The sequence below is a fragment of the Malaclemys terrapin genome, chromosome 6, assembly GCF_027887155.1.
Source record: "Malaclemys terrapin pileata isolate rMalTer1 chromosome 6, rMalTer1.hap1, whole genome shotgun sequence".
NCBI classification, from domain to species: domain Eukaryota; kingdom Metazoa; phylum Chordata; order Testudines; family Emydidae; genus Malaclemys; species Malaclemys terrapin.
Window position 1 is genome coordinate 11,282,424 of NC_071510.1, and position 24,526 is coordinate 11,306,949.

At 45.6% G+C, this 24,526-nt stretch overlaps 1 protein-coding gene across 3 annotated transcripts; it reads left to right on the top strand.

Moving 5' to 3' along the window:
- The first annotated feature begins 10,104 nt into the window (after positions 1 to 10,104).
- On the top strand, positions 10,105 to 22,553 carry SLC25A51 (solute carrier family 25 member 51). 3 transcript variants are annotated; one of them, XR_008445347.1, is made up of 3 exons: positions 10,111 to 10,194; positions 19,555 to 21,203; positions 21,630 to 22,553. XR_008445347.1 is itself a non-coding variant. In XM_054031627.1 (2 exons), exon 2 carries the CDS (start codon positions 19,592 to 19,594, stop codon positions 20,468 to 20,470), a length of 879 nt encoding a protein of 292 aa, XP_053887602.1. In that variant the 5' UTR covers positions 10,105 to 10,194; positions 19,555 to 19,591; the 3' UTR covers positions 20,471 to 22,553. The 3 variants fall into 3 exon arrangements, 2 of the variants coding, with proteins under 2 accessions (XP_053887602.1, XP_053887601.1); XM_054031627.1 differs by having other exon boundaries at positions 10,105 to 10,194; positions 19,555 to 22,553; XM_054031626.1 differs by lacking the exon at positions 10,111 to 10,194 and adding an exon at positions 10,327 to 10,492 and having other exon boundaries at positions 19,555 to 22,553.
- Positions 22,554 to 24,526: the final 1,973 nt, after the last annotated feature.

The window sequence follows — 24,526 nt, forward strand, 5'->3', positions numbered from 1 at the left end:
TGAAGGGCGGCCCTCTCGCATGTAGTGATGTGTATGGTGATAGACGTAGCTAGAACTACAAAACTGTCTGCCAAAAACTGCACAACCATCTTTGCTTGCCAAGCCAAACAATGGAGCAATTATAATCATTACTAAATCTCTCCTTCCACCTGTATGGAGGTTATGCATCTGCTTCATAGACGTGGCCTTCAAATGGCGGTGTCTAATTGTAGAAAAAAGATCATTCAAACAAGCCTACTTGTTGTTTATTTGTATAGTGGTGGTGGCACGAAGGAGCCCACTCATGGACCAGGATCCCATTGTGCTAGGCGCTGTACAGACACTTGGAGGGAAAGCAAATCTAAACCACATAAAATGTACCCAGGCATTTCACCATCTGTCACACAACTGGGGCTTGGGCAGAGAGACCTAGTGGTCAGGGCCGATGCCAGCATCCAGGAGCCTAGGTTGGGGGCCAGAACCAGGGTTGGAGCCCAGAACCAGGGTTGGAGCCTAACAGTGGTAGCCTGAGCATGGGACTGGGTCAGGGTCCTAGTACTGATGCTGGGGGCCAGAACAGAGCCAGGGTTTGAGGGGCAAAGCCAGGGAGCATAGCTAGAGTACGAGTTCAAGTGCTGAAGTCGGGGGTCAAAGTCAGAGTCCAGGTACCAAAAGTAGGAGTCCCAATACTGAAGCTAGGGGGCGAAGCCAGAATCCAAGTCCCAAAGGGGTCTGAGTTCCAGGGTGGAAGCTGAGTGTCCGAGCCGGGGCTGGGAATCAGAGAGCAATCTAAGAGGCAGGTCCATCACTACTGCTCCCATCGGCGTCCACCTCATTGCATAGAGGCTTCCTGGAACTTCTCTTGGGGCCAGGGTGTCTGGCCCAATCGGGGGCCATGAGGAAGCGATCAGTCCAGTCTCCCCAGGTAGCACTTCCTGCAGTGTTGATCTCCACAGAGTCTGTGGGTAATGCCCACAGCCCTACCATGGCTGGTGTGGTGTGGCACTCTCTGCCATCCCACAGACCTAGGTTGTAGTCTTGTTCCCACAGAACTGCATGGTCTGACAGTAATGTTGCTGAAGCAGCTGCTTTCTAAGGTACGGATTTTTAATCTTGCTAGGCGGAAGGTAAATCACATATGACTGAGTAGCATTTTCCACCTTCCAAAATTAATGCTCTGCTTCCTTTGATGATAGAACATTCTTTTCATCTAACAAAAGTGCAGCATGGCATGAAACCTGTGATGAAAATGCCTAACACGGTAATTAGCTGTGAAGGATACAATTCCCTACATCATGACTATCTGGTTTAGCCCACAATAGCAATTTATACAATCCCTGCCAATTATACTGTGCACAACTAAGAGTAAGAATCTGCGTAGGAGGCCCACACTCTTCAACGTGCAATGTAGCTCGGAATTAAGCCTCTATTTATACCTCTGATACTCCTTTGTTCCACACAGACCTGCTAAAATATTCCCCAGATTGTGTTCCAGGCTTGGCTCTTTACTGTTGACTTGCTCTAAAAGTTGCTTTGCAGTAATTTGGTTATAATTGCTACACAATTTTAGAAAATGACCAATTGTTCCAGAGGCAATGTGGGGAGGTGATCTCTTGTATTGGACCAACTTCTGTTGGTGAGAGAGACAAGCTTTCAAGCCACACAGAGCTCTTCTTCACGTACGTCTACACTGCAAGAAAACACCTGCAGCTGGCCCATATCAGCTCATGGGACTTGGGCTGTGGAGTTAGAAAATTGCGGTATAGATATCCAGAGCCTGGACTCTGGGATGGAGGGTCCAGACATTTACGCTGCAATTTGATAAATCTGCAGCTTGAACCCCGCAAGCCTAGGTCAGCTGGCAAGGGCCAGCCGTGGGTGTTTATTGCAGTGTAGACAGCCCCTCCAGATCTGCAGAAGGTACTGAGCTAAATGCAAGGTGCAACGGATTGCTTAGCATAAGGCGTTAACACATATTCTAAAGGTCCATTCAAGACGAAGTGGCCCGTTAACACCCCTGCAGTCATAGGACGAAAGAGGGGTTAGTGGGTTACAGATTGTTGTAATAAGCCATAAATCCCATGTCTTTATTAAGACCATGATTTTAGTGTCTAGCAGAGTTATGAATCTAAGCTCCCAGGCTCGTGTTTTGAAAGTGGTGTGCAGGTTTCCTTTGAGGATGAGGACTGTGCGGTCTGATAATGGAGTGGTCGTTTTGTGAAAAGCGTTCGCCCATGGGTGATAGGGTGTTTTTGTCTTCTATCATTTTTCTGTGTAAGTTCATTCGAGAGCATAGTGATTGTGTGGTTTCACCCACATAGTTGTTATTGGGGTATTTAGTGCACTGAATGACATACACCATATGTTGTGACAGGCTTGCGTAGGACCCATAGATCTCGAAAGGTGTGTTGTGGGTGGTATTGATCATTGTAGCAGTGGAGATATGGCTACAGGTTTTGCATCTGTTGTTCTGGCAGGGTCTGGTGCCGCTCTGATAAGACACTATGAATGGCACCGTCTTTCCTTCTTTGGAATTGTCATTTCTTCAAGTACTTAAACCAGGAATGGCATGGAGTGACTGCTTTGTAAATATCTTGACCACTCAGTTCTGCCTTTGTAGATTCCCACCTCTGTAAAATCTGTCTTATTACAGTGATCTCTTCCTTATGTTTCTACTTTTATCCAAATATGCCATCTCTACCAGCTACTGACATCACTGAGATAAACTCTGGAAGTTGCTAGCACTACCAGATCCAGTAGCCAAAAATACGGTAGCCCAGATGAGTCCAAAACCCTTTTTTTTTAAATTTCAAAATAAAACGTAATTGTACACATCCTGTTTGCACCAAAACTTATGTGCTGAGACCCCCATCCCCAACATCACAGCTCCTGTATGGGAAAGCCTTCAAACCTAGCATCACTGCCCAAGGACTCAATGACCCAGGAGGTCCTTTCCAGTCCTATGTTCCTCTACCCCATCAGAGCTTAAATGTGCCCCTTGGCTGGCTAGGCAATTTGGTGTCTTGGCAGAGCTCTGGGGATTGGGTTTGACTTGGCCCTCTGGCTAAGTAATCAGTCCCCTTCCAGAGTATAACAAAGAGTCCAAGAATAAACAAAATAAACCCATTTTCACTCAGGTCACAACCCATCTGCTGGGCTCAGGCGCCCTTTGTCCTATGAGAACTACCCCTGAGGTTGCAGGGGAAGTGGTGCAAGGCAGCTGGGGAGAAGACACGCCCTACCCACTCCTCAGTAAGAGGGCTGATTCAGATCACAGGGCAATTTCAATTCATAATCAAATACACATTTTCTTAACAGCTGCTCTTAAGGATCCCAGGTGTTCACCATGCCACAGGTTGGATCAGAAATTACAAAAAAAAAAAAAAAAATTATAAAACTTGGTTCAATCCCCTGATTAAAATCTTGTATGGCCAATCTCCAGTTACGATGAATTTAGAGGGGAAATAAACCAATGACTCATACGTTTTAATCATGAAAATCCTAGAATTTTCATTCTGTCTATTCCAGTACTATTCATGGAGAGTAGTACTGCCATTATAACCATCCCAAATCAGTAGATGAAGCATGCTGATACCCAGTTTATAAGCACCTTGTCACTATCTAAGGAGAGATGAGATCGACATTACAAGAACACAACGCCGTGTTTGAGGTATGTTCAGCAGCAGCCAAACACAAAAGCAAGTTAGTGGTTTTTGCCACTAGGCAGAACGCTGCAGTGGCGCATATCAAGATTTATGTCCTAAGATCACATGGCTTTTTTCCTTCATTTGGAAACAGGCCTCTCTAAGATCAATCAAAAACCATGTCTGAAGCAACAAAAGCCAGCAGAGTGCCTATGGTGAACTCAGAGATATTGAAACTCCGCTTACAGGGAAGTGTAATGAACGTCCTGCCTTGTGTTAGTGCAGTTCAGTGGACTTCAGATCTGGTGAGCATGAAGGAAATGATAGTGGGGTAGTAGCACCCACTGTAGTTAAGGGTGAGATAAGCTTACTGTTTAACAGCTGATTTTTCTAAGTGTTCTAAAATCCACATGCTTACTTTCAGGGCTGGCTCTGGCTTTTTTGCTGCCCCAGGCAAAAAAGCCTCCCGCCGCCCCCCCGGCCCCCAGGAGCGCAGCAGGGGAGGGCGCTGAGCCCAGCCGTGGTCCCGCTCTCCCCGACCGGCCGGAGCGCCAGGAGGAGAGCAGCGAGCCCGGCCACAGCCCCGCTCTCCCCGACCGGCCGGAGCGCCAGGAAGAGGGCGGAGAGCCCGGCCGCGGCCCCGCTCTCCCCGACCGGCCGGAGCGCCGGGAGGAGGGCGGAGAGCCTGGCCGCGGCCCCGCTCTCCCCGACCGGCCGGAGCGCCGGGAGGAGGGCGGAGAGCCCGGCCGCGGCCCTGCTCTTCCCGATCGGCCGGAGCGCTGGGAGGAGGGCGGCGAGCCCGGCCGCGGCCCCACTCTCCTCAGCGGGCCGGAGCGCCGGGGGAGGGCGGCGAGCCCACTGCGGCTCCGCTCTCCCTGGGTGAGCGCCGCCCCCCTCCAGGTGCCGCCCCAAGCACATGCTTGGTAGGCTGGTGCCTGGAGCCGGCCCTGCTTACTTTCAAGTTCCTTGAAAACTGCTGTGCCTCACAGAGCTCCGATGGAGAGTTAGTGGTTCAAACTGGAGTTAATTTAAGCTAGAGAATCCTGAGACACGTACACACACACACACACCCCCTTACAAAAATAATTACATCAACTTTTTTATGGTTCTTACAGCTTTTGATGGGTACAACTGGGGCTCAAACTATGGTTCTGATCCTCCCCAAACTGATCTCACCCAGTCAGGGTTTATCTCGGCTAGCGTCTGGCACCTACTGCCCATCGGGAGAAAATGGTCATTTAAGGGATAGCTCAGTGGTTTGAGCACTGGCCTGCTAAATCTAGGGTTGTGAGTTTAATCCTTGAGGGGGCCATTTAGGGATCTGGGGCAAAAATTGGGGATTGGTCCTGCTTTGAGCAGGGGGTTGGACTAGATGACCTCCTGAGGTCCCTTCCAACCCTGATATTCTATGCATTCACATTGTACAGCTTAAAAAGTTATTGCTGGTAGAAGTTGGATCTACAACGTGGCTCATGCTGACAAAAGTCATTTGTGCACCTGAAGCAAGACTGGGGCTCTGTCACAAGCCAGAGCGTTTGCAGGCAGGCTGATGACGTTTGGCTCAGTCTAGGTGACATGCTACAGCCATTTGAACCTGCACCGCACCCAGGCACTGTCAAGTCAAGTCCTGCTGTTGGCAGCTCAGGTTATGGCTACACTTGCAGATTCAGGGCGCTGGGAGTTAAACCAGCCTTCGGAGACTGCAGCAGGGAAAACGCTGCCGTGTGTTTACACTGAAAGCTGCAAGCGCACTGGCGTGGCCACATCAGGTCTTGCAACGTCACAAAGAGCAGTGCATTGTGGTAGCTATTCCAGTGTGCAAGTGGTTGCAATATGCTTTTCAAATGGGAGTGGGGTGGAGCGTGACAGGGAGTGTGTTGTGTGTATGGGGGGGGGGGAGAGTGTGTTGGGGGGGCTGAGAATGGGTCAGCATGCTGTCTTGTAAGTTCAGACAGCAGCAGACCCCCCCACACACACACACAGACTCACAACAGCAGCATTCCACACTAATGGCTTGCTTTGTCCCGGAGCAGATAAGAATGCCGGCTGTCAGAAATGGAGCTTTCAAAACAATAAGAAGAGTGGTCACTTGACTTCAGGGGATTATGGGACGTTTCCAGAGGCCAATCACAGCATAGTAATGCAACACCTCATCCACACTGACGCCCAGCGTTTCAGCCGGGGCGCAGCAAACTTTATGCTTCTCGTGGAGGTGGATTACCAGGAGTGCTCCAGAGTCCAGGTGCTCTACGTGGCTTGCCAGTGTGGACACATTGGGAGTTAGGGCGCCCGGGGCTGCTTTGATGCGCTCTAACTCGCAAGTATAGCAAAGCTCTCAGATTCATGTGTTGTGCAAATGAGTTGCATTCTGCAGGGGCTGCCTCTGGAAGCTCTGCTCTGAGAGTAAAGCTTCTGGTTTAAGAGGGAATATTTCAGAGTGCTCTATAATCCTCATGCAAAATCAGATTTTACTTTAGAGGTATTGTCAAGGAAAATAGCATTAATTAACTAGAGGAAAAGGAAAGACTTTTGTAAACAGCAGCATTCCGGTAATTTAACCATGCTGCACACTGCTCACCTGTTTCCTGAACAATGAGAAAAGCAAATAGCTCCCACTCTCATCAATGTCAGCATGATCAAAGGAGTTGCTGAACAACATGAAATACCAATAACAGAGACCCCTATTCTAATGACTGCCATAAGGTCGACACTGACTATTATGATGCCAGCATGGTATCCTCAGGCAAAAGAGTAATTGATGTTTATCACAAAAACTTAACACAGAAAACAAATTTCAGCTTTCTACAATAACGTATCCAGTCTACACAAAGCATGGGGTCACCCCGAACAATTTCATCCCTCTAATTTCTGTGAAAAGGGGTCCGAAGGAGATGTCTGACCTCAGAAATATTTTGGTCACTTGGCCCTTTTTATAAAACAACCGGAGTAAACCCCATGTGATATTCCCACCCCCCACAAACTGTTATAGAAAAAAAATCAAGCAGTGCACAAACTACAGTAAACATTTCAAAAATGATTTGCTAACTCAAAAGACAGGGTTTTTGTAGATTTTTTCACCTCTATTAAAAATGAAATCCTGACCTCGCTTTAGCTGTGGTGGCATTACTGCCCTACCATACTATAGCTGTGCCACATTAGGGTAGATGAGTGGCACGAGCTGGGGACGTTTGGGTTCTCCAGATACAGATCCTCCACTAAGGGGATTATTTTAATAATCAACATGCTCTATAATCCACAAGCATAGTCATATTGTCATGAAAACTGTCCAACAGGGGCAGCAGTGTACCATTTAGAGCAAACTTGGGGTCATTCGGTGGAGGATGTCCTTGGACAGACACCCTTCCCCCAACAAGGAGCGGATTTTAATATTCAAATTGCTCTAACACCCGCATGCATAGTGAGATTGTCTTGGAAATCGTTGTTCCACAGGGGCTGGGAGAGACTTTGGGAGAGAACACCCATTGCAAAGGGTGAGTTGACACTTCTCAGAGCTATTGTGTCAGCTGTACTCATCTCTCTGGGGGCGGGGAGGGTGTTTGAGATTCATTTTAGGCCTTGTCTACACTGCCACTTTACAGCGCTGAAACTTTCTTGCTCAGTAGGGTGACCAGATGTCCCGATTTTATAGGGACAGTCCCGATATTTGGGGCTTTTTTTTATATGGGCTCCTATTACCCCCCACCCCCGTCTCGATTTTTCACACTTGCTATCTGGTCACCCTATCACTCCGGGGTGTGAAAAAACACCCCCCGAGTGATGCAAGTTTCAGCACTCTAAAGTGACTGTGTAGACAGTGCACCAGTGGCTGGTAGCTACTCCCCTCGTGGGGGTGGGTTCCCCCAGCGCTGGTACCACGACTACACTGTTAAAGCACTGCGGTGGCAGTGCTTTAATATCGGTACTGAAGACATACCCTTAGAACATTCTATTGAGAGGAATGGTCTATTTCCTACCCCTGCAGTCCGCCTGTGCTGCAGAGGGTTGTGCAGAGTCCCTTTCCCTACACTAGATCCTAAGTGGAGTATAGAATCTGGGGCTCCACTCCACTCTCCATCGGCGCCTCCTGGTGGCAGATGTGCCCCTCACAGTCTTTGGCTACCACCTTTCTTGCAGCAGTAGCCCCTCCAGCCTGACGGGGGGGCAATTCATTGCTCTTAAACTTCACTGATGCAAAGTTCAAGTTGTGTGGCATTGCCTCATACTCTTCCAGAACATTAAGCGCACCTACACTTAAACCTCTGAAATTCAGGATATAAAGAGTTAACTCTAACTTTTCCACATTGGAGCTGGCAAGAAATCCTCAGTAGAGGTGCTGCCAAAATAAGCAGATATGATTAAAGACTAAAAGAATACGCCATTGTTTGTATTGTGTTCCACACAGTTGAAATCCAGCATTTACGTGCATGCAACTGCCATTCACTGGTCAGTGTATATTAAATAGTGGAAGAAGTAGTTGGAACCGGTTGACAGACCTGTTGCTGCGATATGAGGATCGGTGCATATGTACCCTGAAGGATCAGGTCTGACTAATTCCAGCACTGAGTTCTGCAGGCTGTGTCAGCTGAGATGAACAAGGCCCTCTTGCCATGGGGATTGTCAGCAGTCTGGTGGCATACAACTGGCTTCTGTGGCTTAGCAAGGAGTAAGCAAAGGCAATGTCTCAGACAGAATCCTTCAGACAAGGGTGGTTTGTGTGGAGTAGGCTCAGTGTTTAAGCGTAGGCCAGGCATGCGACAGCTCCTGTTTGCTATGCCTAACCTAAACCCGAATTTTCCTTTAGCAAAAAGGTGCTAGACTCTGTCCAACAGTGCTCAAGCGTTCTGTTCCTGAAGTGTTCTAACTTCTGTAGCATCTTGGAGGGTAGAGAACTAACCTATGTTATTGGCATGCTGGGGCATCAATCAAAGAGGGCAGAGTTAAGCTAGTATTGCGCAGGTCATACATATCTTAACTCTGTATCAGAGGTTTAAGTATAATATCACCACTTACACAGTGCTTTTCAGTATAGGTGCCCTGAACGTTCTTCTCCATGGAAAGGAAGTTATGGGGCAGTGAATAGGTGCTCATAGCAAAGCTTTCTCTCAGCCACAAGTTAGGTTCTACTGTCAATTGCAGCACTTTGCACCTACTTTGCCCTCCTCTATACTAGTGGTCTCCAAACTTTTTTGATCTCGCACCCCCATCAGTAAAAATTTTTTGAGCACGCACCCCCCCTGCTGCGCCAGCTCTACCATTTTTTCCGAAGCAAATAAATAAATAAATTTAAAAAAAGCTACTTGGACTCCTGCCTGACAAAGCAAAAGCCGCACACCCCCACTTTGGAGACCACTGCTCTATACTACAAAACTCACACCTCTGAGTGACACAGTGAGCAATGGTCTCAAGTTGCAGTGGGGGAGGTCTAGGTTGGATATTAGGAAACACTATTTCACTAGGAGGGTGGTGAAGCACTGGAATGCGTTACCTAGGGAGGTGGTGGAGTCTCCTTAGAGGTTGTTAAGGCCCAGCTTGACAAAGCCCTGGCTGGGATGATTTAGTTGGGGTTGGTCCTGCTTTCATAGAATATTAGGGTTGGAAGAGACCCCAGGAGATCTTCTAGTCCAACCCCCTGCTCAAGGCAGGACCAATCCCCAGACCGATTTTTACCCCAGTTCCCTAAATGGCCCCCACAAGGATTCACAACCCTGGGTTTAGCAGGCCAACGCTCAAACCACTGGGCTATTCCCCCCCACCACCCGCCTTTGAGCAGGGGATTGGACTAGATACCTCCTGAGATTCTAGGATACTGACCTAACCCGCAGAGTAGGCAATGCTGTGTGGACAGGAGCTCCTGCCCCCGGCCAGTGGAGTGCCTACGCCCATGGGAGCTGCTCTACCCTGGCTGTGATAGCATCTTCGCCAAGTGCTCCCGGGCACAACTGCACCACCTGGGGCTACAGGCTATGGGGAAGTGGGGTCCAGCCCTGGCCCTTGTCCCGGGAGATCAGCGCCGCCCAGCAGCCGGGGAGGCAGCAGAAGAGGGGGGCGGAGGTGGGGCGCTGTGCCGGGGGAGGGAGCTCAGCGGGCGGCCCCTGTCACGGTGCCCGGGCGCAGGCCGGGGGCTCTGCGGGGCTATCACGGGGGCCGGGCCGGGCCGGGCCTGGCCGCTCCTCGCAGGGCCTATCGCCCCGAACCCGGCCGCCCTTGCCTGGCCTCCCTTGACCCCCCTGCTCCGCGCACGCGCACAGGCCTGGCGCGAGGCCGTGTTGACGCAGAGACCGGCTCTCCAGCTGATTGGGTCGGGGCTGGGGGCTCGAAGCTACTCGAGAGTCGGGGGGGTGGGCGGAGCCAGGCCACATTCCCTGGTCACGTGGCGCGTTGCTGCCGAGCCGCCGCCCGGGGAGGGGAGGAGGCGAGGCGGGGCCCTGGCGTCCAGGTCACGTGCCGCTACTGGCCGGCACACGCGCACGCGCAGAGTGGGGGATGTCGGGCTGGGCCGGGGATGGCCGAGGAGGAGGGTGCCGGGCCCGGCTCCTGTCAGCGGGCGCGAGCGGCCATGGAGCCGGCGCGGGTGAGTCGCCGCCCCTCCCCCCCCCCCCCGAGGGGCCGGGCCGGGCCGCTGAGTGGCCGAGCGCCCCGCGGCGGGGCCGGTTACCGCCTGTGGGGGCTGGGCGAGCCCCGCCCCCCTTGCCGCGGCCGCCGTTCCTGGCCCCGCGCCCAGCCCCCGCCTTGGCACGCGGCTCCAGGGGGAGCGTTGGCGGCGCGCGCTGGGACCCGCTGCTCCGGCGCGCGGGCAACGAACGGGCCGCGAGTCTCCGGGCAGGGTCAGGCGCCGGGCCTGGCCTCGGGATCCAGGCGGGAGCAGCCTGGTACGAGAGACCTGGTGTAACGGCCGTGATTTCCGCCGCGCCCGGGGCTTCAGGCCGGGTCTGCCTCGCGCGCTCGCCTGCGCCCCATGGCCGGGGGGCGGGGGGACTCTTCTCCCAGGTGGCCTTGTTGGGGGGGTTTCACCTTCGCCCCCAGCTAGGGGGACCAGATGTCCCGATTTTATAGGAACAGTCCCGATCTGGGAGGGGTTTTTCTTATATAGGTTCCTATTACCCCCACCCCGTCCCGATTTTTCACACTTGCTGTCTGGTCACCCTATCCCCAGCGAATGGGTGCGGGCCACTTGCCGGGACGGTGTGGCTAGATCTCAGTCCGGGGCCGTGGTGTGGTGCACCTCCGTCTCTCCTGTTCTCTGTGTTGGCGTGTCATTGGCTGTATGACTTTGATTTGGGGTGCATTGATCAAGTGGAAAGCCTCCATTTAAATCATTATTTTTTTGAATAACTGAAGTACAAATGGAAAAGTTTATTTTCAAAAGAAAGGAATATTCTCACTGGTTGATAACAGGCTTTAATGGTCTTCACTTTCAACTAAGTTACACTAGATTTGTTACATCTTTTTGCACCTACGAGGGCACACTATAATTGTACACTTATTTAAGCTATGATATAGCTTAGTATTTCCAGAGTCTTATTTGTTGTACATTTTTAGTATATTAAAAAATGGTGAATGATATATTGCTTATTTACCAGACAATTAACTTTTCTCCCATGGTTTGTGTCAAACTGAAGTAGAAGGGTAACTGGAATTTACATACACAAAAATCATATAAAATTTATTTTTTATTTAAAAAAAACAACCTTAAATGTTTGGATACATAAATTTCTCATCAAAACATGTTTCACATTTACAACTAAATGATTTATTAAACAGAGGGATTAACTGTAGTCAGTGAACTAAACTGATTATTTCAGGCCAGCCTGCAAAAACTTTCAAATATGCTTAAGTGAAAGTGACTGGAGCTTAAGTTCCCTCTTGCCTAAGGCTATGGGAGAGTGTCTCCTGCCAACATAGCGCCGCCCACAGTGGTGTTTCTGTCATTGTAACATATGTCGGTCCGAGGGGGGAGTTTTTCACACCCCTGAGCAACGTAAATTTTACTGACCAAAGGTTTTTTTCCTCAAAAAGCATTTTATCAATAAAATCTGATTTAAATTAAAAGAATCAGTTTTTTTTTAATCATTGATTTTTATCCACCCTGACTCTGAAAAGCGGAAGTAGGGCTTGTCTACACAATGCAGCTTTTTAGCAACAAGGCTGACACAACCTTGTCGCTAAAAGTCAGAATGTGTAAATGCTCTTTTTTGGTACTTTGTCAGCACTTTTGCTGACAAAATACCTCCAGCCCCGCAAGCGGTGTTAGCTTTGTTGGCAGGAGAGCACTCCTGCCAACAAAATCGCGTTCACGCTGCCACTTGCGTAGGCAAAACTTTTGTCTTTCGCGGGGGGGCTTTTTAAAAGTACCTTTGAAAGATACAAATTTTGTCCAGCACTTCAGTGTGGACAAGCCCATATAGACAGCCCTTTATCACCAGGAGCCCGCTCCCGCGATAAAGCTACCACTGCTCGTTCGGGGTGTTGTTGTTTTTTATCGTTTTATCGCTGGGAGAACTCACTCCTGGTGCTAAAGCGTGTCTACGCTGCCCACATCACAGTGTGGCTGTGCTGTAACCTGGGCAGTGTAGACATACCCATAGAAAGTAAAAATGCCTTGGGAACAAAGCTGAAGCTGAATGAGTCTCTTTTTATTGTTCTAGCTGATTGAATTGTAGCAAAGCAAACAGCATACCAGGAGAAAAGTAAATTAGACTTTTACAGTTCTTTGATGACTTAATCTGCAATGTTAACACAGACTTTTAAAATGAGTTTTATGTTGATTGTGCCCCTTTAAAGAATGAACATAAAGAAAACAAGGTAATTAAAAGAAAACATCCTTTGCTTGGTGAAAGTAGAGAACTTTAAAAAGCTCTCAACTGGGAGTGAATGCAAAGGAAAATTACAAGCACAAGAAAAACCTGCTTAGGAGTTGGCTCAACCTTTTTTCCCCTGGGAGGTACTACTGTTCTAAATTTAGATCCTATTCTAAGCTGCTTCTGTGCTTCAGACCAGTGGTCCTCGAACTTTTTTTTTTTTTTTTTTTTTTTTTTTGCATGGGGTCCCTAAAACCATCTTGTTTCTTGTGACAACCCACCAAAAGGCTCTAAAGGATTATAGTAATTGCAAGAAATTGCACTGGGGTGTGGTGTGGTTGGACATCTCCTTTCTGTGTTCCAGCACTTAGGAGTACAGTACAGGCATCATCACTTCAAGGGATTGTGTGAGCAGCTGTGCATTCTCTTAGAAGTGCTCCTTCCCTAGCTGAGGGCTGGTAGGTGGTGAAGACTGAGGAGCCCCATTGCATGGGTTGGAGTGGTAGGGAAGTAAGCTGCATATGGGAGCGAACTCTGAATCCTACCTATGCCTGGGGGAATTCTGCACCAAAAAATTTAATATTCTGCACATAATATTTTAAAATAATAACAATATAATCACACCAGTTTCAATTATGTTGGTAATTTATTTCAAAATACCTGTCAGCAAGTACATCTGTAACAATATAGACAATGAAAAAGATTCAGGAAATGTTTTTTGTCAAATAGATTCCTTATTAGGCATATAAATACAGAACTTTGAGTAATTCATTTAAACTGCAATACATAACTGTATTTGCTGCCCCTCAGAAGCAATGCAAAGGCTTGGGGGAGCCAGGGGTAACGGAGGAGCTGAGGGAGAGGGAAGGAGCCTGGGAGTGAGCCTGGATGGTTGTTTGGTGTAGGTGGGAGAAGTATGGAACAGGTTATTTTGGGGGGCAGGGAGGGATTGTTAGGGAGCCTCCCCCATGCAGACCCTGGCTGACCCATAGCCTCTCCCATTCAGTCAGGCATATCTGTCCCTGTACCCCCTTGTGTCCTTGCACCCCCTCCCATCTGTCCCCATGTGTGTCTGTGCTTCCTCCCCATCCCCAGGTGTCTCTGTGCCCCCACTCAGCCCCTCCTTCCCTCATGTGTCCCTCCACCCTTCCCCCATGTCTCTGTGCCCTCACTCAGCCATCCCCCTGTCCCTATGTGGCCCAGCGCCTCCACTCTCATTCAGCCCTTGCCCCCGTTTCCCCACCCAGCCCCACACTGTCTCCTCCCGTCCATATCCCCTATCTCCTGACCTGGCCCCACAGGCATGATGCTACCAGGCAGGCAACCTCTTCTCTTCCCTATTGGCAGTTTTAGTGCCACAGCAGCCCCTGTTGAGCAAAAGGTGTAACTGCAGCAACTTTCCCGCAGAAGTTACTTTCTGCGGAGGAAAAAAAATTTACACATGGTACATTAATTATGCGTGCATGCAGTGATGCAGAATTTCCCCAGGAGTAATCTTACCCTGAGAGATTGTATAGCTTTAATACACTGTTGTGTGACCCAGCTGGTATTCCGTCCCAACTCACTTTGGGTCATACCTCATGGAGTGAGAATTCCTGCTTTAGACTGTCAATAAATATGTTCTTTGACAACACAAAAAGTATTTTTCATCCTGAGCAGGCTTATTTTAATAAACTTGTATGGCTGAGAAAGGTAGCTGTAAAGTATGACTTTACCATTTTTTTCATAGTTACTTTTCAGAGCAATGTCTTAATTAATGGACCTGCTCTCTGTGTATGTTCATTGTTGTTTCTGCTTAATTGTCTATTGTATTTACTACTTTTTACTCCTATTAGCCCTGCAGAGCCAATAGAGCTCTGAAAGAGTTATCTCTGGATTCTGTTGCAGTTTTCACATCAACAAAATTAATTGAGTTCAAACTGCAGAATCTTTATTGAGGAGTGTGTTAGGGAGAGCTGAGTTTGACTTTCAGACTAAGTTTGCAGATCTAGCTATTGGTGTTGAATTGGGATTTCTTGTAGTGGCTTGGTTAGTCAATGATTTCTTTGGTGACTACATCTCTTGCTCCAGAATCTAACATTTATTTTAAAAATAAAATCTTTAGCCTTTAGTAGCTGTGAAAGTAATCTTCAAATGTAAACCAGTGTATAGTTAAGTCTGCCTGATCAGAAACTGTTATAAGGGAAGTCTGAATTGTCCCTATTCATTTAAAGGGAGATTTAACTCTGAAGCCTAAAAACTTACATGTCATCATAGTTAACTATTTCACTTTGATCAAGGCATGTGATAAGTAAAGGGACATTCTTATGAGGCTCTAGCCAATCTGAGTGGCATTCCACTTTAGCATCTTTAGTGGGTGGAATTTTGGTTATGAGAAGATTTTCAGAAAGTGTCACCATTTATTTCTCTGTTCTCTCCCACCCCCCCACCCCACCCTACCATTCAACATCCAGTTGGCATTTAGAAAACAATTCTGTTTGCAAATTTAGGCAATCTGATACAAAAATCAGTGAGACAATGCCATTTTTAGAGTCAGTTTTTGGAGTAGAACCAGGCTTTAACATTCATGTAAGTTCTGCCATGTACTAGTTGAGTTTGTCTTGTCAGCAGTTTGCAGCAGTGTTCTCCCTGTGTGATTGCTTGTTTACATTTACACATTTTTATCTTCTGATATGGCTTTGAACTAACAAATCTCAGTGTTACCCACCTCTGCCTTTCCTGCCTTTACATGGCTTAGTCCTCTTTGCACCAAAATAATAAATGTAATAGACTATATATTTTCTCACAAGGGTCTCGACTACTCGGGTAAAAAAAGCTACAATATGACCAGCTAACACAAATTCAGAGGTCTTAGTCTGCATCTACATGTGTGTTACTAGGGCTTTTCAGTCACGTTAAACTAAAATGATTGAAAGAGGTACCCTTTTTGCTTTTATGGACAAGTCCCTAAAGACCTCAGACCTGGAGAAGTGGATAATGCAGGGAATTAGGGAGCAAGTTACTTGTAGACCAACTAGTTCAGATCAGTCCCAAACGGGTATTAGCCGAAAGTTACCAAAGGTGGCTCCTGAGTGACCCCTATGGAATGATTTGGTTGTCTCAGTTAAATTCCTAATGAACATGTGGCCAAATTTAAACAAACAAAAATTAAAAAGCCCTTGCCATTATAAGTGGAACTCTTGTAGTTGGTCTTAGCAGAGAGACTAAGGCCAGATCTACAGTAAAGACTTCTGCTGGCATAGCTATAATTGGTCAGAGCTGTGACCCCTGACAACACAGATGTGTTGGCAGACACTCCTAGTGTAGATGCAGTTATACCATCAAAACTGTGTTTTTATTGGTACAGCTTGTTTTGTTTAGGGGGGTGTTTTTACTATATTGGTACAAGTTGCTGCTCTGCCAGTAAAGCTGTGTCCACAGTAGGAATATTTTGCCTATATAGTTTATAGGTATTCCTGTACTGGTAATGTGCTTCCTGTGTAGACATAACCTAAGACTAAAGACATGGAGACTGAACTACATTTTCACCTCTAGAAATGAGGCGTGGTGGTGTGCGTGGAAGTCTGCAGTACTGCTACTCCGGTTGTTAATTAGATGTTTTAGGTACAGGTCATCAAAACCCACTTTCTGATGGGTGATGTCATGTTCACTTACTAACTTACCATAGGGGACCTCATCTCCAAAAGTTAGGAAGATTCCTAATCTTTCACCATTGTCATGTTAAATAGGTACAAAAAGGTAAAAGGCAATGGGATGCAAAGTAACCCCTTCGCAGTTCCCTCACCCTACTGTTGTTTGTGTAGCCCAGTGGGAGAACACTGAGGTGACATTCTGAGGTCTGGGTTCTGGCCTGCTGGGTGACCTTGTTTCCCCATCTGTAAAATGGGGATAATATCGTTGCTTATCTCCTTTTTAAAGTGCTTTAAGATCTACTGATGAGAAAAGCTTTCTATAAGAGTTGGGTGGTGTTAGAACAGCTGTAGGGATTTACAGGCATAGGCAACAAAGGCGCAAACCAAAGCTTATATTTCTCCCTAATCCTCAAGGACTATATCCCTGGCAATAAAGTTAAACTGAAAAGTAGCCTGGCAATAAAGTTTAACTCAGGGGTGGGCAAACTACGGCTCAAGGGACTGTCCTGCCTGGCCCCTGAGCTCCTGGCCCGGGAGGCTCGCCCCCGGCCCCTCCCCTGTTGTCCCCCCTCCCCCCACAGCCTTAGCACACTCGCTCCGCTGCCGGCACAGTGCTCTCAGCGGGGCTGTGAGCTCCTGGGGCAGCGCAGCTGCAGAGCCTGGCCTGACCCGGTCTCTGTGCTGCGTGGTGGTGGCGGCAGCGTGGCTCGGCTCCAGCCGGGCAGCGCAGCTGTAGTGCTGCCAGCCACCAGTGCTCCAGACAGCGCGGTAAGGAGGCACAGAGCAGGGGGGGTTGGATAGAGGGCAGGGGAGTTCGGGGTGATGGTCAGGGGGAAACAGGGTGAATGGGGGCAGAGGTCCCTGGGGGCAGTCGGGGGACAGGGAGAAGGGGTGCTTGGATGGGGCAGGGGTCCCGGGGGGGACTATCAGGAATGAGAGGAGGGGTTGGATGGGGCGTCGGGAGTCTGGGGGCAGTCAGGGGACAGGGAGCGGGGGTGTGTGGATGGGGCAGGGGTCCCAGAGGGGCCGTCAGGGAACAGGGTGGGGTTGGATGGGGCAGGAGTCCGGGAGGCGGGAGGGCAGATGAGAGGTGGGGGCTGGGCCACGACCCCCTCCCCTAACGGGCCCTCCAGCCAAAAAGTTTGCCCGCCCCTGGTTTAACTGAAAAGTAGCCTAGGTACTTCTGAGCACTATTGGAGGAAGTGGCAGGTTACTTATAAAGTACTGCTGCAGGCAGATATTTATCACAAAGACTTCAAAGGAAACTCTCCTCTTGCCATGAGGCCCGGCTTTGGTAATAACAAGTGCTTGAGAGGCAGGTGGCGTGCTTTTTGGTTAAACTTAACAAGGGTGAGGTGGCTAAAGTATAGTTCCACACTGCTCCTTACCTCATGAATTCAGCTGCTTTGCAGGCAGCAATTTGTGGCCTATATAAATTTGGCTCTTTGTTTACATTTTTTTCAATAGAAAATGAGGATTGAAATGACTGGACCACAGACTGCTACTGATGGTGCATTTGTGTTAAGCTGCCTAAGGCCTTGTCTACACACAGTTTTGTTCCAGTTTAATTATTTCAGGAAGGGGTATAATTTTTCTACTAAAATGGTTAAATTGGTATAACCCTAGTTATGGATGCAGTTGTATCTGTTATAGCTTATTCCCCTTCTTTATAGGAATAGCTACTCTGGTGTAAGGACCTTTATGCAGATTTAACTAAATTGACCTACCGACACTGTACCAGGATAGTTAAAGCCGTTCAGCCCCCTGGTATAGATGTAGTTATACTGGTATTAAAGTGCTTACATAGTAGTATGATACTTAACTCCTTTGTAAAGTGCTTTGAGATTTACTAATGCAAAGTGCTTATGTAAGAGCTAGATATTAGTATTTCTGTACAGGAAGGGGAGTAAACTATTGTATAACTGCATCCACAGTATGGCTTTTACTGGTATAACTACTGTAAAAAATCACACCCCTAACCAAAAATAATTACACTGGTGAAACTTTTAAATGTAAATCAGGTTCAGATCAGTTGTTGGCTGTGGTTATTTAGGGTTTCCCATGCATCCTGCCTACCACACACAGGCTGGCAGTGACTGCACTTATGGAAATGACCCCATATGCTCATGCCTTCTGATGGAGAATGCAAAGCAGAGTAGGCTTTAAATATCTCCTTTTAGAAGTCTGAGCTATATTTAACTATTCTGGAACTGAATGAAATTCCCAAACAATATATCCTAAGATCAGATGTTAAAGAAAGGAAAAAAATTGTATTAAAACCAAACACAAATAATGTATTTGGGTCTAAGACTCCCTAGCTTTTCTCAGGTAGGTCACAAAACTTTGAAATTGCAGATATTTAGAACTCTCTGTAGATAATACTTGTATTAAGAACTCACTTGTTGTCCCAGTTCTTCTCTGACCTTTAACAGGACAATATGTGTGCCTAGGATTGATTGATTTGTACTTCTGGAGTCAGCTCTTTTATACTTACTTGGCTATGCTATAATACCAGGTATGCAGACATTAATGACTTAAATTATCTTACCATTTTGACAAGCCACATTTGAATTTATGGCTTGGTTAAGTGGGATAACTTCTCCCCTCCCATCCCCAAACCGATTGTATGTTCAGGTTGCATTCAGAATTTTATAGAATGCTGTTTCTCTGTGTAATCAGGTTGTGTGGGTTTTTATTTCCCATCCCTTAATGCATCTCACACTTACCAAAAAGATCTTTCCAAATTGTACACTCAGCATTGATTCGAATTCCTTCCCACCCATCCCATTATATTTTTGTGATGTTCTGCCTTTGGATAAAACCATGTAGGTTGCTAATTGACATCTGTCCAACTGCTTACTTTCCCTGAGTTAAGTTGTTATAATGTAGACAGTTCTTTAGAGATTATGCCCATATTTTCTATAGTTTGTGATCTATAATTTCTACTCCATAGCAAATGTGTTCTTTACAGATAAGGTTTGGTCTGTTACAGGGTCATGTAAAATATGACTCTGAATAGTCAAGATGACTTGTAATAGCAAGTTTAAAAAAACACAAACTTTCACTGATTTGTTTTGTATCAACAGTTGTCAAAATTACTTATGTGGAGTGTAGGAACCTTAACTTCTGAATTTACTAACTTCCACTTACATTTTCAGCTTTCACATGGCATTAAATATGCTACTTTGTTTTAAAAGTGATTTCGGTGTATAACTTTTTGCATTTAATCAACAAAAAAGTTTCCTGCCTTTTTTACCCTTCCTTGTGTCAGTTAGCTGAACCATGTATAAATCTTTCAGTTCTTTGAGAGCTGTAATGCAGCCACTGAAACCACTTGTACATGTATGAGCTCTCAAATGTGGGATTTATCATTCTAGTCCACTGAATTTTTATGGAATTGCTTGAAGACTTTGTGCATGCAAAGGACTTATATACATGAATTAAAAAAAAGCGGGGTTCTGTGCAGCTTTGTTCATGTTCTCCTTTACCTTCTTGATGTAGGAGAGGACAACACTCATATGAAGAAAGAAAGAGCAGTATGATGGATTCAGAAGATCTTGTCATAACAAGTTCAAAGCAAGATATTGCTCATCACGTTGTAAAAGTTAGCTCAGGTAAACATTACTTTTGTGGATATTGTGCAGCCTTCACCAATATAGCAATCACCTTTCCCATCCAGAAGGTCCTCTTTCGACAACAACTGTATGGAGTGAGATTAAGGGAGGCAGTATATCAGTTACAGAAAGATGGAATCCGAAACCTGTACCGTGGACTCCTCCCTCCATTAATGCAGAAAACTACAACTCTTGCCCTGATGTTTGGCTTGTACGAGGATTTCTCCTCCCTGCTCCAGAGGCACACAAACGCACCTGAACTTGTGACTTGCAGTGTGGCAGCAGTGCTTGCAGGAACATCAGAAGCTCTTCTTACACCTTTTGAGCGGGTCCAGACTTTGCTTCAGGACTACAAACATCATGACAGATTTACAAACACTTACCAGGCTTTCAGGGTGCTAAAAGACTATGGAATTAAAGAATATTATCGGGGTTTGGTACCTATTCTGATCCGAAATGGACCGAGTAATGTACTCTTTTTTGGCCTGCGAGGACCCATCAAGCAGTGTCTTCCCGAAGCAACTTCTTATAGTGCTCATTTGGTCAATGACTTTATCTGTGGAGGGCTGTTGGGTGCCATGTTGGGATTCTTGTTTTTTCCAATTAATGTTGTAAAAGCTCGCATGCAGTCTCAAATTGGTGGGGAATTTCAGTCTTTTCCAAAAGTTTTCATGAAGATTTGGCTGGAACGTGATAGAAAACTGACACATCTTTTCAGAGGAGCCCATCTGAATTACCATCGCTCTATTATATCCTGGGGCATAATCAATGCAACATATGAATTCTTGCTTAAGTTATTATGAAAAATGTTACCTTCTATGAAGTCTCTCTGCTCAGTAGGGTATTGGCACATTGAGGTCACTTATTTCCTAGGATCAAATTTGTCATAATCAGACCTGTTCATGAATAACACTGAAATTTGGAGAGTTTAATTGCAAAATGGTGGTTACATTTCAGTAGGGAGAGAAGTAATTTTTACCAGTGCCTGCTTAGTCTGAAAGTTAATTACACTCAATCTTATTAATTGTCTTCAATCTTTATGGGGTGAAAGTTGGCATTGTGTTTAGATCTTAATTTAAGAAAAAATGGTTTGTTCAAAAGTGCTCTCTTTATTAAAGTATTTAGATGCTGGAAGGTGAATTCAGCCATACCTGAATAAACTAATTGAAACTTACTTTCTATTTAAATGTTGGCTGTGGCCTAGAAACTTACTCCAGGTCACCCTCAACCTTTCTTAACACTCCTGGTGATCAAAACTATGCTTGATTGTGCACTTTGTGGAATATGAAAGTGAGGGAGGCTGACAAAAGCTATTTAGTTTCCCTACTTGGTAAACTTGGGAGGTCTGATGTACCTGATGCAGTTGTTGTAAGAGTATTCTGAACTCCCATAATGTTTCAGGTTTCCCAGGTATCTTTACTGTTTGAAACCAGACTGCCAACTTTGAATGAGGATGGTGTTACTTCTCAACTAAGCCTACATGAATGGTTTTTGCTGGTCTCCTAATATGAATGCCATCTGGTCAAGCAACATAAGGTAGCTACTAAGGCTATGTCTACAATGCACTTCTTTAACTGTTTTTTACTGACAAAAAGCACTGGTGTGGATAGTGCTTTGTCGGCGGGAGACAAAGCTACTGCCCCTCGTTGGAGGTGGTTTTATTTTGCCAGCAGGAGAGCTCTCTCCTGTTGGCAAAGAGTGGCTACACTGGGGACCTTACAGCGGCACAGCTATGGTGCTGTAAGGTACGTGGTGTAGACATAGCCTACATTTTCAACTTCAGCATAAGCTGATCGAGTGCAAAGTAGAGGTATGTGTATGTATGTGAAAAGGGAGTAGCAGGCGTTTGGGTGGGGGGGAATGAAACAAATTTTATCTAAAAAGCTTTAAAGTGTCCTTCATGTTACAATATCACCTATTTGTGAACGTGGAATATTTTATTTTGTCTTTTGTGCTGTTTAGTTTCTGTTGCAAACAGGCATGGTGCCAGAAAGAAGACGTGGTTTCTGCAACATTAACACGTACAGAAGTAGTATGAAAACTGATGGGAGTCAAAGTACTTTGTAGACAGCTTTTGTTGTATTAAGGTAATTTATGTCCTTTTGCAACTATTGTTACTTGCTTCATGTGAGGTTGTAGCATAACTGATCACTTCAGTCAATATTATTAGCTGAAGCTTGCTCCACCCTTCCTTGTATGCCTTGTTCAAGGTATATCACTGTAGTGGAAAAGGCACTCCGATACTACGGCGAGGAGGACCATATAAGCGCTGGACTTGGGGGTTTCTCTGTGATCATTTAATCATGTTGATAAACACACTCATAAATATTAAACAGAAGTAATGTTGTACTTGGTATTCAGGTGGATGTGCTTTAAGGCCTTGGAGAAGAGAAGAGAGGGCAGGAACACAAGTGTGATTACCAAACTAGTGGTCTTCATATAAAAAATGACTTTGTATATTTTTATGCAAGAAGGATTCATAAAGTATTTTCATATTTTGTGGTGAACATGAAAGCTTTCAGAAATTGTTTTGGATGGTTTTTTTCTTAATTTTAGAGTGAACATTACTTTTTTTATGTATCCTTAAATTTTCAAATGCTTATGGTTTTTACTTTTACTTCATTTCAGTTGTCCACTTGACATAACCCCCTAAATAATTACTCCCAAACAGTATGCCCTATTTCTTTATAATCTATAGCTCTATACTACTAAGCTTCACAGTCAAAGATGGCCAAACACAAATAAAGCACATTGATATTTTGAATGTTGTGATTATATGGATTTAAATATACTGTCTGTTGAATGTTTTACTGGTGGAATCTGATTTTACCAGTGTATTGTTTTTGTAACCTTTCCTTGATGGAATAAAACAAAAGTAAATCTGTTTCCCCAGCCTTAGTTTTTTGTAGCACATATTTTTTCCTAACAGTGTGTTACTGGCACTTGAAAAAAGAATGTAAGTTGGAGCAAACGTTGGCAATTATAGTTCAACAAAACAGAACGTTTATTGTGGCTTGGCCTCATGCTGGTTTGCTACTATACACCACTTCACAAGGGAAGAGCCAAGAGCTCCTTCCAACTCCACTTTCAACTTTTAGGTCATGATGATCAGGAGTTTAGAGGACATCAGGCATGGCTAAATGCCTCTTAACAGAATTATACAACTTGGTTATATTCTGTGTACAGGAGAGCTGTCAGTGAAGTTAATGGGAATGCAAAAGATGAGATCTTGGCTTTAATAAAGATTTGATAGTATCTGAAATTATATTCCAATGACTTGATGAGGATTATTGGATGGACTGAAGTCTGTAGGCAAAGCTTAATGATAGATAATGTATCAAGTTGGGGACAGGTAGGTGGTGGTAGAATGCAACAAATTAGTATTTGTCGGTCCAGACTATTTTCATGAGTTGGAGGAACATGTACTGTGCAGTTTAGTAAACAGGGATGGGTACCAAGTATCAGTAAGATAGTGTTAAAATGGACAAAAACTAATTGGATGTAGGTGTGGGAGTGGTGGGAAAGAACTATTGAGTTCAGGGTGTGTGCAAACACAAGTATGGTCCCTGCTCCTACAGAGTTCAGTCTAGTTACTCCAAAGGCTAGATTGTGCTAGGAATAAGTGTTTGTGTCAAATGACCCAAAACAGAAGCCTGGATTAAGGTGCACTGATGGGAATGGGAGAAGAGAATCCTTAGACTTTAAGTTGCATTTTCAGAGATGTGCCAAAGCAGGGAAGTCCAGACTCGTGTTAGGCTAGCTGGAATATTACTTGTGTCTGGGCTCAGTATCAAAATGAAGTAGGAAGATCAGTAAAAGCAAGAGAGTACCAAGCTATTGGTGTACTGACTCAGACATATCCTCCTATTACATGGGGTATTATAAAACATACTGATAGACACAAAATTGGCATTGTGGAAGACTGTTACAAAATATCTCTGCTTAAGTTTTATTAAGCTAACGTTTAAATTATTACCCCCATCTTGGTGAACAACTTAAATGTTTGTACCTATTCTTGGGATTAGATTAATCTGAATAAATGTGGGCAGGTTTTTTGGGGGGTTACATGCATTTCATGGCAAGACTCAAATACATAATTTCCTAACTGCCAGTATTGTATGATATGTAGATTGATGTACCAGTCTCTTGCACCAGGTGAGTCAATCTAATAAAAGTGGAGATACAGTAATGGAGGTTGCTCTTTTGTACCAGATGCTCCATCTGTGATCTCCAGAGCCTTCTCTAGACTTATTGGACAAAGGCAAAAGCTGTGAGAGTAGCTTAGCAAATACTGACCGTGCAAAAAGGAGATTCAGAAAAATAAACAAACAGTCAGTGACTGGTTCTTTTTCACCCCTCAAAAGGGATGTAATTAATTTCATTAAGATTCTCAAGTTGAAGCAGTGGCTAGGACGGGAAGCAAATAGTGCAGTGAAGAGCTATGTGGGTCTGTTAGAAGTATGGAATAGAACTTAACATTTAGAAAAAATGCACCCTATCACCTTTCAAAAAATGCACTGAATTGCTTTATTAAATGTTTAATTTATTTTGCAAGCAAGAGAAACTGTTCACAAACAGTACAAGTTACTGAATAGGAGCAAGTACAGTATATTCAGAACAGCTCTGCTACTTGGTATGTATTGTATTAAAAGTCTACCCCCTCTGACTATGAAACCTTGAGTATTTCAAAATAGTCTACACACACAACTTACTCTTGTATTAAAAAAAGACTTTTACAGGTGGTTGGAGACCCTGTTGAATACCAACGTAATTGTAGCAGAGAATGCACCTTTGCCTAAGATCATGCTCCCCCCCCCTTCCAACAGAGCAATCAGGTTATAAGGGGGGGGAAAAGACAG